Source organism: Liolophura sinensis, chromosome 1 (assembly GCF_032854445.1).
Source record: "Liolophura sinensis isolate JHLJ2023 chromosome 1, CUHK_Ljap_v2, whole genome shotgun sequence".
In the NCBI taxonomy this organism is placed as follows: Eukaryota; Metazoa; Mollusca; class Polyplacophora; order Chitonida; family Chitonidae; genus Liolophura; species Liolophura sinensis.
In genome coordinates, this window is record NC_088295.1 from 93,880,855 (window position 1) to 93,894,297 (window position 13,443).

The 13,443-nt window shown below is 41.7% G+C and overlaps 1 protein-coding gene across 1 annotated transcript; it reads left to right on the top strand.

Moving 5' to 3' along the window:
* The first annotated feature begins 844 nt into the window (after positions 1–844).
* LOC135482051 (uncharacterized) lies at positions 845–10,199 on the top strand. The gene is made up of 6 exons (XM_064761880.1): positions 845–1,200; positions 6,093–6,344; positions 6,885–6,929; positions 7,266–7,313; positions 8,640–8,715; positions 9,825–10,199. The coding sequence occupies exons 1-6, from the start codon at positions 1,044–1,046 to the stop codon at positions 10,066–10,068; spliced, it is 822 nt and encodes a 273-aa protein (XP_064617950.1). The 5' UTR covers positions 845–1,043; the 3' UTR covers positions 10,069–10,199.
* Positions 10,200–13,443: the final 3,244 nt, after the last annotated feature.

Genomic DNA, 13,443 nt, shown 5'->3' on the forward strand with positions numbered 1-13,443 from the left:
CAAATGTGTCAATAATACAGTATAAGACAACACATTTATACAGTATGGCCAATTATATTTACCTGATAGAGACTTTACGGCGTGTTCAAGAGTATCTCACTTACACTTGGGCTCTCGGCTGTCAGTATCGAAGGTTTAACTGGGAAACCATCAGGTAAACAAAGGTGCCTCGGTGGCTCAGTTGGTTAGCGCGCTAGTGCAGCGTAATGGCCCAGGAGCCTTTCACCAATACGGCCAGCAACCTGCGGATGGTCTTGGGCTTCCCCCGGGCTTCCTCCCACCATATTGCTGGCCGCTGTCGTATAAGTGAAATATTCTTGAGTACGACGTAAAACACAAATCAAATAAACAAATCAGATAAATAAACACACAAACACACCACTAACTACGTATGGCTACATTTAATGCATTCAGATTAAAAAGTATACTGACTTGACAGTAAGTGGCCACACCTATTTTTGTATACGTACATCCAGCACAGACTGACATGGATGCCATTGGGCATCGGCTACACATTCGTATTTAACCACTACACACAGCAATTTTACTCACATAACTTCATCAGTCACTGTAAGTTACCGCTCTTCCTACATGGTAACGCCAGGAGGTTGTGGAGAGGTACTGTAAGCTGATGCTGAATTTCCTCTCATCCACGTGTGACACAGATATCAGACTCCGCGGGGAGGAAACTGACAGCCGTATTGTAGTGTATCAGCCCTATATATCCACATCAGCAGCAAGCAGCTGACCCAGTAACGGGGGCGACCGGCTCCACAGTGAATGATCCCGTCCCCTCTTCAGCCTCTCACAGCTTGAGTGACGCGTCGGGTTGGGGTGAGGGGGGCAACCTGCTGTTAACCAGCATTGGCTATGGAGACGGTGACGCTGGGCACAAAACACAGTCACATCGACATCCCTCGGTATACAACACCAGCCGGAAAACAGGCTATATCAACCAACACTTTCCATAAATGACTCACGGCACTGTAGTTGGGTTATATCAAACACAATTAGTCCACGGTCCGATACCGTAACCACTGGCCATGACTGTGAAGAGACCCGCTGTACCCCAGGGGAAGAAGACCTTCAAACGCGCACGTGCTTCTACCCTCGGCGCCCCGGTGTATACAAGAGCTGGCTCGGGCATGGACTTTCCACCTCAGTCCTGTCTCCAGCTCTTCCTCTGGACACTCATAGTCCGTAAGTAGTAAGGTTGTGTGCTGTGTGTGACATAGGTATTGGCAGTCAGAAACTATGTGTTTACATGGTACCGGTCCATATAGCACGTCCTGCCTACAAATGGTAGAAAGGAAAAGACAGCCTTAAAATATGAGAGATATTGTGATGTCAACATAATGTAAAAAAGGCAGAATGTCCAGCAAAAAGGAGAGAGAAATATCAGATATCAGAACAGATAACGGTAGCCTGTCACACTATTTCGCTTTACTTGATATTGTTTGTCACTGGCTTTGCTTTATGAATGACTTAGCATTCAATGGTTTTCTAACAAATTCAGCCGTAAACATCTTACGGTGCGCAAACCACACAAAGTAACGTCTTTGGATTGAATTATAGACTTCAGCTCGCGTGGGTACGCTGCTTAACCGTATTCATGGGTACATGTAGGTCAGCCCTCGTCGGGCTGGATGCGGGTACATCGGGCCCCTGCCCCGATCTGCCGTTGGGGTGAGAGGGAATAGCCTGTGTCTAGTGAATGCTCCTCTTGTTCCTACCTGCACCACCCAGAACCCAAACTTCTGAGGTTTTGTCTTGAGAACAAATCTATTCTTCAGCTAGTTATTTACTCAATAGGGAACTGGAAAATCGTTTGCGTTATTCACGGATGAAAAAGCCAACACAAGCTGATCATCTCTTAGTACAGGAAATAACTCAGACAAGCTGATCCTTTTGGATCTGACTTTTGATTTGATTTCTATTAATCCATACAGACCCACAGGACCCGCCTACAGGATAGATACTAAGCAATAGAAGGGCAAAGTAGCTAATAATCAGTCATTAAATACATGATCCTCTGTTAACTGTAAGAATAGCCCAGGCACGGGGATCGTCTGTTAACTGTAAGAATAGCTCAGACAATGGGATCCTCTGTTAACTGTAAGAATAGCCCAGACAAGTGGATTCTCTGTTAATTGTAAGAATAGCCCAGGCATGGGGATCGTCTGTTAACTGTAAGAATAGCTCAGACAAGGGAATTCCCTCTTAACTGTAGGAATAGCCCAGACAAAGTGATCCCCTCTTAACTGTAGGAATAGCCCAGACAAGGGGATTCTCTGTTAACTGTAAGAATAGCCCATACAAGGGGATTCTCTGTTAACTGTAAGAATAGCTCAGACAAGGGGGTTCCCTGTTAACTGTAAGAATAACTTAGACAATGGGATCCTCTGTTAACTGTAAGAATAGCCCCGACAAGGGGATTCTCTGTTAACTGTAAGAATAGCTCAGACAAGGGGATTCCCTGTTAACTGTAGGAATAGCCCAGACAAGGGGATTCTTTGTTAACTGTAAGAATAGCTCAGACAAGGGGATTCCCTGTTAACTGTAGGAATAGCTCAGACAAGGGGGTTCCCTGTTAATTGTAAGAATAACTTAGACAACGGCATCCTCTGTTGACTGTAAGAATAGCTCAGACAAGGGGGTTCCCTGTTAACTGTAAGAATAACTTAGACAAGGGGATTCTCTGTTAACTGTAAGAATAGCTCAGACAAGGGGATTCTCTCTTAACTGTAAGAATAGCCCGGACAAGGGGATTCTCTGTTAACTGTAAGAATAGCTCAGACAAGGGGATTCCCTGTTAACTGTAGGAATAGCTCAGACAAGGGGATTCTCTGTTAACTGTAAGAATAACTTAGACAAGGGGATTGTCTGTTAACTGTAGCAATAGCCCAGGCACGGGTATCGTCTGTTAACTGTAAGAATAGCCCCGACAAGGGGATTCTCTGTTTACTGTAAGAATAACTTAGACAATGGGATCCTCTGTTAACTGTAAGAATAGCCCATACAAGGGGATTCTCTGTTAACTGTAAGAATAACTTAGACAATGGGATCCTCTGTTAACTGTAAGAATAGCCCAAACAAGGGGATTGTCTGTTAACTGTAAGAATAACTTAGACAATGGGATCCTCTATTAACTGTAAGAATAGCTCAGACAAGTGGATTCTCTGTTAACTGTAGGAATAGCCCAGACAAGCTGATTCACTTTTAAGTAACTCAGACAGGTTTACCTATGAAGCCTGGAAAAGCGTTGTAATGAAAACAGAATAGCGAGTGTTAAATTTCTAGTTGTTAATGAAAACAGAAAACCGAGTGTAACATTTCTAGTAATTAATCTTTATTTCAAACTGAGGACAATGAGCTGTGAGTTTTTTAACTGACAGATCTTTTGGCTTACATGGAAGTAGGGACTTCCTCTTGCTCTGACTTTGTGCACCTCACTGACTTAATGTGTATGGCAGTCTAATGCGGGAAGTGGAATTCTAGGGATGTACTGGTTATATACATACAGATCAACCACCGCATCCAGCCCTTTGCTAGAAATAAAATGAGCCTCATTTTGTCACTGTCACTAAATGGGCAAATTAAGATAAAAGTTCTGTACGCAAGGGCTGTTCCTCATAATCTGTCGTGCTCTCTCAATTGGTGCTGCCTAATGATCGCCATATCCGCTACACGTCAGCACTGGTGAAAATTTGTCCCTTGTAATCTATTAGTGATAAACGTTTTTGACAAATAGCTATTGGATTTTGGCAGGATAATACGACAAGTTTTTAATGTCTCAAACTGATAGCCGGAGAATGCGGATATACTAGTAGGAAGAGATATCCAGAACAGATAAATCTGGGATTCGTGTTTGTCATCATAAAACAGGCATTATGTCAAGTCAACAAGTTTCTGTTCTCATAGCTTTATTGCTTGTGGTTCGTAATCTCGCCGCTGGTGGTTCGTATTCTGGCCGTTTGTGGCTCCTATTCTGGCCGCTTGTGGTTCGTATTCTGGCCGCTTGTGGTTCGTATTCTGGTCATTGATCTGTCTGTAGTGTAACATTCTGGTCTCCACCCAAAATTTTAGTTCTTTATAAAGAAGTATAATTTCAGAAAGGTGGTTCCTCATTACGGCGGTTATCTTCATTGCGGCGGTTATCTTCATTACGGCGGTTATCTAATTTTAAATACTCGACAAACTGTTAGGTCAATTGTTGTGCGACTCCAGAAATCTTGTCATGGGCACAAACACATGACTGTCTGTTGTATCGCGTCTGGTATTGGTGTTTGGGCACATGTATATAAGCTTATGTTTCATATTAAAAATCATTTCAAGAGGGAATAATTTGTGTCTAAGGCTTATTAATATTACACATTGTAATGTGTTCACATCTCAACAATTCCACATTGGATTTCCTTTTCCTCACTGCGTTTGGTATTATTATTATTAAAAATCTTGTGCATTATTATATCCTTGTTGTGTGGCGTGGTATTAAGGAAAGCTCCACACATATGACGGTCTGCAGGGAATTGTTATAAAATGTAATAGATTTGGGTCAGATTTTAGTCCATTAACCAGGCGTCCTTGTTGTCCTAACTGTGACATCTCTCCTTCCATATCCACCTATTCAGATGAGATTTTAGTCCTGTAACCAGGCGCCCTTGTTGTCCTAACTGTAACGTCTCCTCTCTCCTATCCTCCTGTCCAGACGGGATTTTAGTCCGGTAACCAGGCGCCCTTGTTGTCCTAACTCTGACATCTCTCCTTCCATATCCTCCTGTCCAGACGGGATTTTAGTCCTGTAACCAGGCGCCCTTGTTGTCCTAACTCTGATGTCTCCCTTCTCATATCCTCCTGTCCAGATGGGATTTTAGTCCGGTAACCAGAAGTCCTTGTTACCCTAACTCTGACGTCTCCCTTCTCTTATCCTCCTGTCCAGACGGGATTTTAGTCCGGTAACCAGAAGTCCTTGTTACCCTAACTCTCATGTCTCCCTTCTCTTATCCTCCTGTCCAGATGGGATTTTAGTTCGGTAACCAGAAGTCCTTGTTACCCTAACTCTGACGTATCCCTTCTCTTATCCTCCTGTCCAGATGGGATTTTAGTCCGGTAACCAGAAGTCCTTGTTGTCCTAACTCTGACGTATCCCTTCTCTTATCCTCCTGTCCAGATGGGATTTTAGTCCGGTAACCAGAAGTCCTTGTTGTCCTAACTCTGACGTATCCCTTCTCTTATCCTCCTGTCCAGATGGGATTTTAGTCCGGTAACCAGAAGTCCTTGTTGCCCTAACTCTGACGTCTCCCTTCTCTTATCCTCCTGTCCAGATGGGATTTTAGTCCTGTAACCAGAAGTCCTTGTTGTCCCAACTCTGACGTATCCCTTCTCTTATCCTCCCGTCCAGATGTGATTTTAGTCCGGTAACCAGAAGTCCTTGTTGTCCTAACTCTGACGTATCCCTTCTCTTATCCTCCTGTCCAGATGGGATTTTAGTCCGGTAACCAGAAGTCCTTGTTGTCCTAACTCTGACGTATCCCTTCTCTTATCCTCCTGTCCAGATGGGATTTTAGTCCGGTAACCAGAAGTCCTTGTTACCCTAACTCTCATGTCTCCCTTCTCTTATCCTCCTGTCCAGATGGGATTTTAGTCCTGTAACCAGGCGCCCTTGTTGTCCCAACTCTGACGTATCCCTTCTCTTATCCTCCCGTCCAGATGTGATTTTAGTCCGGTAACCAGAAGTCCTTGTTGTCCTAACTCTGACGTCTCCCTTCTCATATCCTCCTGTCCAGATGGGATTTTAGTCCGGTAACCAGAAGTCCTTGTTTTCCCAACTCTGACGTATCCCTTCTCTTATCCTCCTGTCCAGATGGGATTTTAGTCCGGTAACCAGAAGTCCTTGTTACCCTAACTCTGACGTATCCCTTCTCTTATCCTCCTGTCCAGATGGGATTTTAGTCCTGTAACCAGAAGTCCTTGTTGTCCTAACTCTGACGTATCCCTTCTCTTATCCTCCTGTCCAGATGGGATTTTAGTCCTGTAACCAGCCGTCCCCGTTGTCCTAACTGCTATCTCTCCTCCCATATCTTCCTCTTCAGATGGGTCAGATAGTCTACAGTACCTGCCGTGTAACCCTGTTGGCCCCCTCCAGTGTGGCAATAACGGGCTGCTGTACTTCAAGTCCGTCTACTGCCCAGGCTATGGCTATGCCATGCAGCTACTTCAGGAGAACTGCTCTGGCCGCACTTCCTGTGATATTGACACTATTGACATACCCAAACGACTGAAATACAAGTGTTGTGGGCACTACCCGGGGACGCCTAGAGTCATCTACGCCTGCTCTGGTTCAGGTACACCTACATTTTACACGATAAACTAGTATTTCTTGCTCTGTCACAGTCCAAAGCCTCTTGGTAGATTTCGATCTGACGTCAACCCGGCACAGGCGGTTCTCCTTCCGCCCAGTTAAATTAACCAGCCAGTGGCACTGATTGTTGGGAAATGGGTCAATCCAGCGAAATTGCTTCTTGGAAATTAGTTAGCCAGTGAGATTGCTTCTGGGAATCGGTTAGCAAATGGGATTGTTAGCTTTAAATTGGTCAGTTGGGAATGGTAGTCAAACTGCTTTTCATAAAAGTTAAAATAATCAAAGTTAAGAATAGCGAATGAGGATATATATATCCATTCACCTGTGGTAAGGTGTGCCCTTCTGTTTATGGAAAACATTTCCAGACGAGGTTTGACGAGATTGTAATTGGCTTAGCCACAACTGCTTTATGTCTATACTGATGATTTGTTGTCGTTATGTCTATACTGATGATTTGTTGTCGTTATGTCTATACTGATGATTTGTTGTCGTTATGTCTATACTGAGGATTTATGTATTTCAGGTTCGGATGTTCAACCTGGAGGGGGGTCCATGTCTGTTCAACCAGGTATCTCATGTCACCCTTGTTCCACATAACAGTTCATAGGTGGAAAACTCCACGTAGGATAAGGTAGAAGAAATAATGTATTAATAAATACAACTGATTTGTAAATATCAAATGGGGCCTCCGTGACCTAGTAGTTAGCGTGCTAGTGCAGTGCAATGTCACAAGAGCCTCTCACCAATACGACAGCTGTGTGTTTAGCTCGAAACTAGCCTATGTGGGCTTCCTCTTCGGCCGAACGTGGGAAGGTCTGCGGCAGCTTGCGGATGGTTGAAGTTTCCCCTGATTTCCCCTGATTTTCCGGGGATATATTGTATTTGTGTTGTTTTCTGTTCGCAGGATTTAGGAGTACCACCCAGATAGGATCCAGTGGGCATTCCCTTGAAGGTATCTACATGGGGTATAAATACATACATATAGTCAACCATAAATATTATTATTCCTTCTACCAATAAGGCAACGAGAGCAGTCTTATGTTCACCCTTTGATCGTACCATTAAGGTACATTTTCTGCGTGCTGTTATATCCTATGTGTACGTCTTGAGAAAATGTGCCTATCTGTATTTGACTGTATCTTTACCTCTATTTTACACTGTACAACAACCAACCCATCCAAATAATCCCCTGAACACATATAGTATAATGATCATATTAAGCCTGTAACCTAATTAAATCCTTCTAATTATATGGCATTATCTGGTAAGAACTTTCTAAATTTTAAACTTAATGGCGCAGACTATGACACAAAACAAGCCTTGTGCATCCCTCTAGGGCGCCCTCCCCACATTTTTGGAAATGTCTCACAATAACAGGGTCAAATTCATAATCCAAAGCTTACGGTTTATGTTCATTTGTGGAAATTTCTAACAATAACAGGGTCAAATTCAAAATGCAAACTTTACGGTTTATGCCCATTACATTGTTTTAGCTGTTTTAGATAATAATGTAAAATATAATATTTTCAAAAAACACGTGGGATGCCCTATATTATCACACGAGGGCTGTTTTACGTGATAGTTTGTACAGGTATGTGAGAAACACAAAGAGGTCTGCATGTTTTATGTCATTGTGTCATTGTCTTTGATCATAAGTAGATTAATCTTAATTACTGGTGATTTTACATATGTTGTATCTGTTCAGTGCTTGATATAGCGATTATTTTGAGCCTTTTATTGTTGGTCTATACTCAGTATGAACCGAGGTATGGCGGAAAACAAGTTTACATATATCTGACATCAGGAAACCCTTAATTGCCACTTCCTTTCGTTTATACTTTATGTACAATATTTGTGAAGGCCTAACAAGCCTCTCTCAAATATATCCTAGTCTCATTTGTGTTTCTTTAATTTCTTTTGTCTTTCTGTTAATTAACAGATTAAAGATTTAATCACAAATTAAAAACTCACAAATCAAAGCGGTTTGTCTTGAGTAGACAGGTACCATCTATACCGACCTTATTTCAGAATATGGAATACGCGTTGGCGGATTGTTGTCAAGACCCGTGGTCATTTAGAGGAAAATGGTTTCCTTACAGCAGGCCTATGCTTGTAGCCTACATTTTCCAAATTTTCTGTTTGCCTGCCACAAAGGTACATGCACATCTGACCCAAATACCAGAATACGGTGTAAAGGCCAGATCATCTCAGTGACGATATGGCAGAAAAGTCCTCACTAAAATGGGTAAGTTGAAATGTTTGACTTTGCTACCTTCAGATCAGATTGTGATAGTTGCCGTGGCTGCGCTCATCGTCTTCCTCTGGGGGTGTGGGCTCGTGTTCCTTTACTTCAGGTAAGATCTGCTCTCAGAATTTCCCCATCAGTCAACAGTGTTCTACGATGTTCTACATCTTCCCAAGGTCACTTGCATGTTAGCATGGACTGTGTTCTCTTTCCGCTGCATTCTCCATATGTTTATCCAGATGAAACCAGTGGAATTTTGCCTGTTCGGCTGTTAGGCCCTCGTTAGGCGCTTTGTGCAATGACATTCCTTTACAGGCCGTTATTTTTTCTGAGGACAGTCTCAATGAATTCAGTGTATTCTGTTTTGTTTGTGCTGTAGTTGGATATAAGTCAAGGTATAACGCACTACAAGTTTTAGTGTGAACATAAAAGTGCGCAGTGTGAAGTTTTGCTTATGTATAAACTCCGATGTTTTTTGTCCAAGACTACAACAAATTCTGAAATGCCACCTAATTAGTCCAAAATCAGGCTCTGTTACAGAAGCGAGAACAAAACTTACCATCAAGTATAAACAAGGGGAATAACTCTCTGTACCAGAAACGTTAGTTCTCTTTCCCTCACTGCCAGTTAACAACAGATGGGATGTTTTTTTTCTATCTCCATTGCCAGTTCTGAGCCCTGCTCTCATATTTATAGTTTGGTCTTCGAGGGTGTCCCTTTCTATAATTGTTACAATGATATGTGGTCATCCTGGGCTATATTAATTCTTTCGTACATTCTAGCTCACAGAGGTAGGATAAAGTTCGACATGTTACCCTCAGACACTATCAAATGTAAAAAGCACACTCTGAATAAGTGTTAACGAGATAAAAACCTAATCTGTGTGTTTCCGCGATTCGTTCTCTTATTTTGGATGACAGATTTTGTGGTGGTTACAGACTACTTTTGTCTTTCACAAATCTAACATCTTTAATGAAATATAACACAGTATTTGACGCGCTGACTGTTTATAGTCTGTAAATTCTAACAATGCTGCAGGACCACGGGAAAATCCTGAGGAAGTAATAATTTAAATGTAACTTTTCTCGTTGTTAATGCAATAATGGCATATATTCCATGTGATTGTTCTGCTCTGTGTAATGGAAGTATTTCTGCTAAACAAATGTTGATATTGTGGTGTTGTGCTAGGTTACAAATCTTTATCTCGCCTTTTTACAGATATAATTACACTTCACGCTGTCAATGGTTATACCGGAAGCGACGCACCAAAACGCCCTCTAGTGTCGAGCCTGTGTACTCTACTCCTGGAGCCGTGAGCTCTGAGCGCTATGTGGAGATTCACAGTTTTCCTTCTCCTCCGGCCCTCCCCCCTAGCCCCCCGCCCTCGGCACCCTACTTACAATCCGCGGAGTACGGCAATCTCCACCCGCTAGAACCCACAGTCCCGCCAATTGTTCCCTAACCAATGCTGCACAGGAGAACAGTCATGAATACACGTATATAGATCTGCAAAGCATTATTTGTATATACAGGTATCAACAAATTAGATTCGATACTTTAAAATGAAATAAACTGATAAGAAATTTTGTTTTATTTTTAATGTTTTTTGTGTCTTTAATGTCTTTTGGATTTTAGGATAGTCCTTGAAATGGGCCGCACAAATGTGTCCGACGTCACCAATTACAAAAACACAAGTAGCCTACAAGTTTTTGACGATTAGGTTAGATGTCACCAATACAGGTTTCCTCTCACCATAATTCTGGCAGCCGTCGTATATTCTTGAGTGATATCAATCAAATAAATAAATTAGATTAGATGTGTAAAAGTTAGAGATTTTGTGTATTAAAGTAGGGCCTTTTCAAAGGTTGTCGTAATTGCACATTTCCGAGGTAACTGTTCAAGAGATCTTAGACAGGTATTGGCAAGATAATGTCAAATGGGCACACGGCTACACTCGAAATCAAACAGAATAAAATAACAGAATGTGGGTTTGGAGTACGATGCTGTATAACCATATAAACCGCCAGCTGTTTTTGTCAGATTATCGTGTTCAAATTATCAGATGATCTTGTGATTTTACTTCGTCATTTTGAATCAGCTTGGCATCTAACAAGGACAATCACAGTAATTTTACTTCGGCATTTGAAATCAGCTGAGTAATCTAACAGGGGGAATCACAGTCATTTTACTTCGGCATTTGAAATCAGCTGAGTAATCTAACAAGGACAATCACACAGTAATTTTACTTCGTCATTTGAAATCAGCTGAGTAATCTAACAGGGGGAATCACAGTCATTTTACTTCGGCATTTGAAATCAGCTGAGTAATCTAACAGGGGGAATCACAGTCATTTTACTTCGGTATTTGAAATCAGCTGAGTAATCTAACAGGGGGAATCACAGTCATTTTACTTCGGCATTTGAAATCAGCTGAGTAATCTAACAAGGACAATCACACAGTAATTTTACTTCGACATTTGAAATCAGCTGAGTAATCTAACAGGGGGAATCACAGTCATTTTACTTCGGCATTTGAAATCAGCTGAGTAATCTAACAGGGGGAATCACAGTCATTTTACTTCGGCATTTGAAATCAGCTGAGTAATCTAACAGGGGGAATCACAGTCATTTTACTTCGGCATTTGAAATCAGCTGAGTAATCTAACAGGGGGAATCACAGTCATTTTACTTCGGCATTTGAAATCAGCTGAGTAATCTAACAAGGACAATCACACAGTAATTTTACTTCGACATTTGAAATCAGCTGAGTAATCTAACAGGGGGAATCACAGTCATTTTACTTCGGCATTTGAAATCAGCTGAGTAATCTAACAGGGGGAATCACAGTCATTTTACTTCGGCATTTGAAATCAGCTGAGTAATCTAACAGGGGGAATCACAGTCATTTTACTTCGGCATTTGAAATCAGCTGAGTAATCTAACAGGAGGAATCACAGTCATTTTACTTCGGCATTTAAAATCAGCTGAGTAATCTAACAGGGGGAATCACAGTCATTTTACCTACGTCATTTGAAATCATCTGAGTAATCTAACAGGGGGAATCACAGTCATTTTACTTCGGCATTTGAAATCAGCTGAGTAATCTAACAGGAGGAATCACAGTCATTTTACTTCGGCATTTGAAATCAGCTGAGTAATCTAACAGGGGGAATCACAGTCATTTTACTTCGGCATTTGAAATCAGCTGAGTAATCTAACAGGGGGAATCACAGTCATTTTACTTCGGCATTTGAAATCAGCTGAGTAATCTAACAGGGGGAATCACAGTCATTTTACCTACGTCATTTGAAATCAGCTGAGTAATCTAACAGGGGGAATCACAGTCATTTTACTTCGGCATTTGAAATCAGCTGAGTAATCTAACAGGAGGAATCACAGTCATTTTACTTCGGCATTTGAAATCAGCTGAGTAATCTAACGGGGAATCACAGTCATTTTACTTCGGCATTTGAAATCAGCTGAGTAATCTAACAGGGGGAATCACAGTCATTTTACTTCGGCATTTGAAATCAGCTGAGTAATCTAACAGGGGGAATCACAGTCATTTTACCTACGTCATTTGAAATCATCTGAGTAATCTAACAGGGGGAATCACAGTCATTTTACTTCGGCATTTGAAATCATCTGAGTAATCTAATATGGAGAATCAAAGAATAATTTGACTTAGGTTTTTTGATATCAGCTGAGTAAACTAACACGGAGAAGTTTCTGTGAAGTTTCTCAGTGTACATCCGGGCAATGGGCCAGATAGCTTTTTAAAAGTACAAATTTCTTTTGCAAAGCTAAAAGGGTTACAGTTTCACAAGGAAGAGGGTATTTCTGTTTAATGGAATAAGTTTGATCAATTTGTGATATTTCAGTACATTTCAGCGAATGTCAGCTACACAGTTTGATAGTCCAATTTTATACCTGAACTTTGCACACACAGCGTTCACTGGAAGACACAAGAACTTGATAGCACGATGTAAGTATACTATCGCTGGGCAAGTTAGTGTCATAGTTCTTAGTTCATAGAAGAGGTGTCTTGCTAGGTGTGTGAAATGTCTTGTCAGGTGATAGGTCACTGTCTGAAATGCCTTGTCAGGTGATTGGTCATTGTCTGAAATCTCTTGTCAAGTGATTAGTCACTGTCTGAAATGTCTTGTCAGGTGACTGGTCACTGTCTGAAATGTCTTGTCATGTGATTAGTCACTGTCTGAAATGTCTTGTCAGGTGATTGGTCACTGGATAAAATGTTTCGTCAGGTGTTCAGCCAGTTGATGGAATGTCTTGTCAAGTGTTCAGTCAGTGGGTGTTAGGCGTCATTGAGTAAAATGTCTCGTCATGTGTTGAGTCAATGGCTGAAATAATTTGTCATGATAACATTGGCTGGATCCAGCCTGTAACCATTAAACTTTGCCGTGATATGACCGAGATGATGATCATTAAACACACTCATTAAACACAGTCGCGATGTGGCCCAGATGATGATCATTAAACACAGTCGATGTGACCCAGATGATGTTTATTAAACACAGTCGCGATGTGGCCCAGATGATGATTATTAAACACTGTGGCGATGTGACCCAGATGATGATTATTAAACACAGTGGCGATGTGGCCCAGATGATGATCATTAAACACTGTAGCGATGTGGCCCAGATGATGATCATTGAACACAGTCGCGATGTGGCCCAGATGATGATCATTAAACACTGTAGCGATGTGGCCCAGATGATGATCATTAAACACTGTGGCGATGTGGCCCAGATGATGATCATTAAACACTCTAGCGATGTGACCAAAATGATTATTCTTGAAAACCGTCGTGATATTAC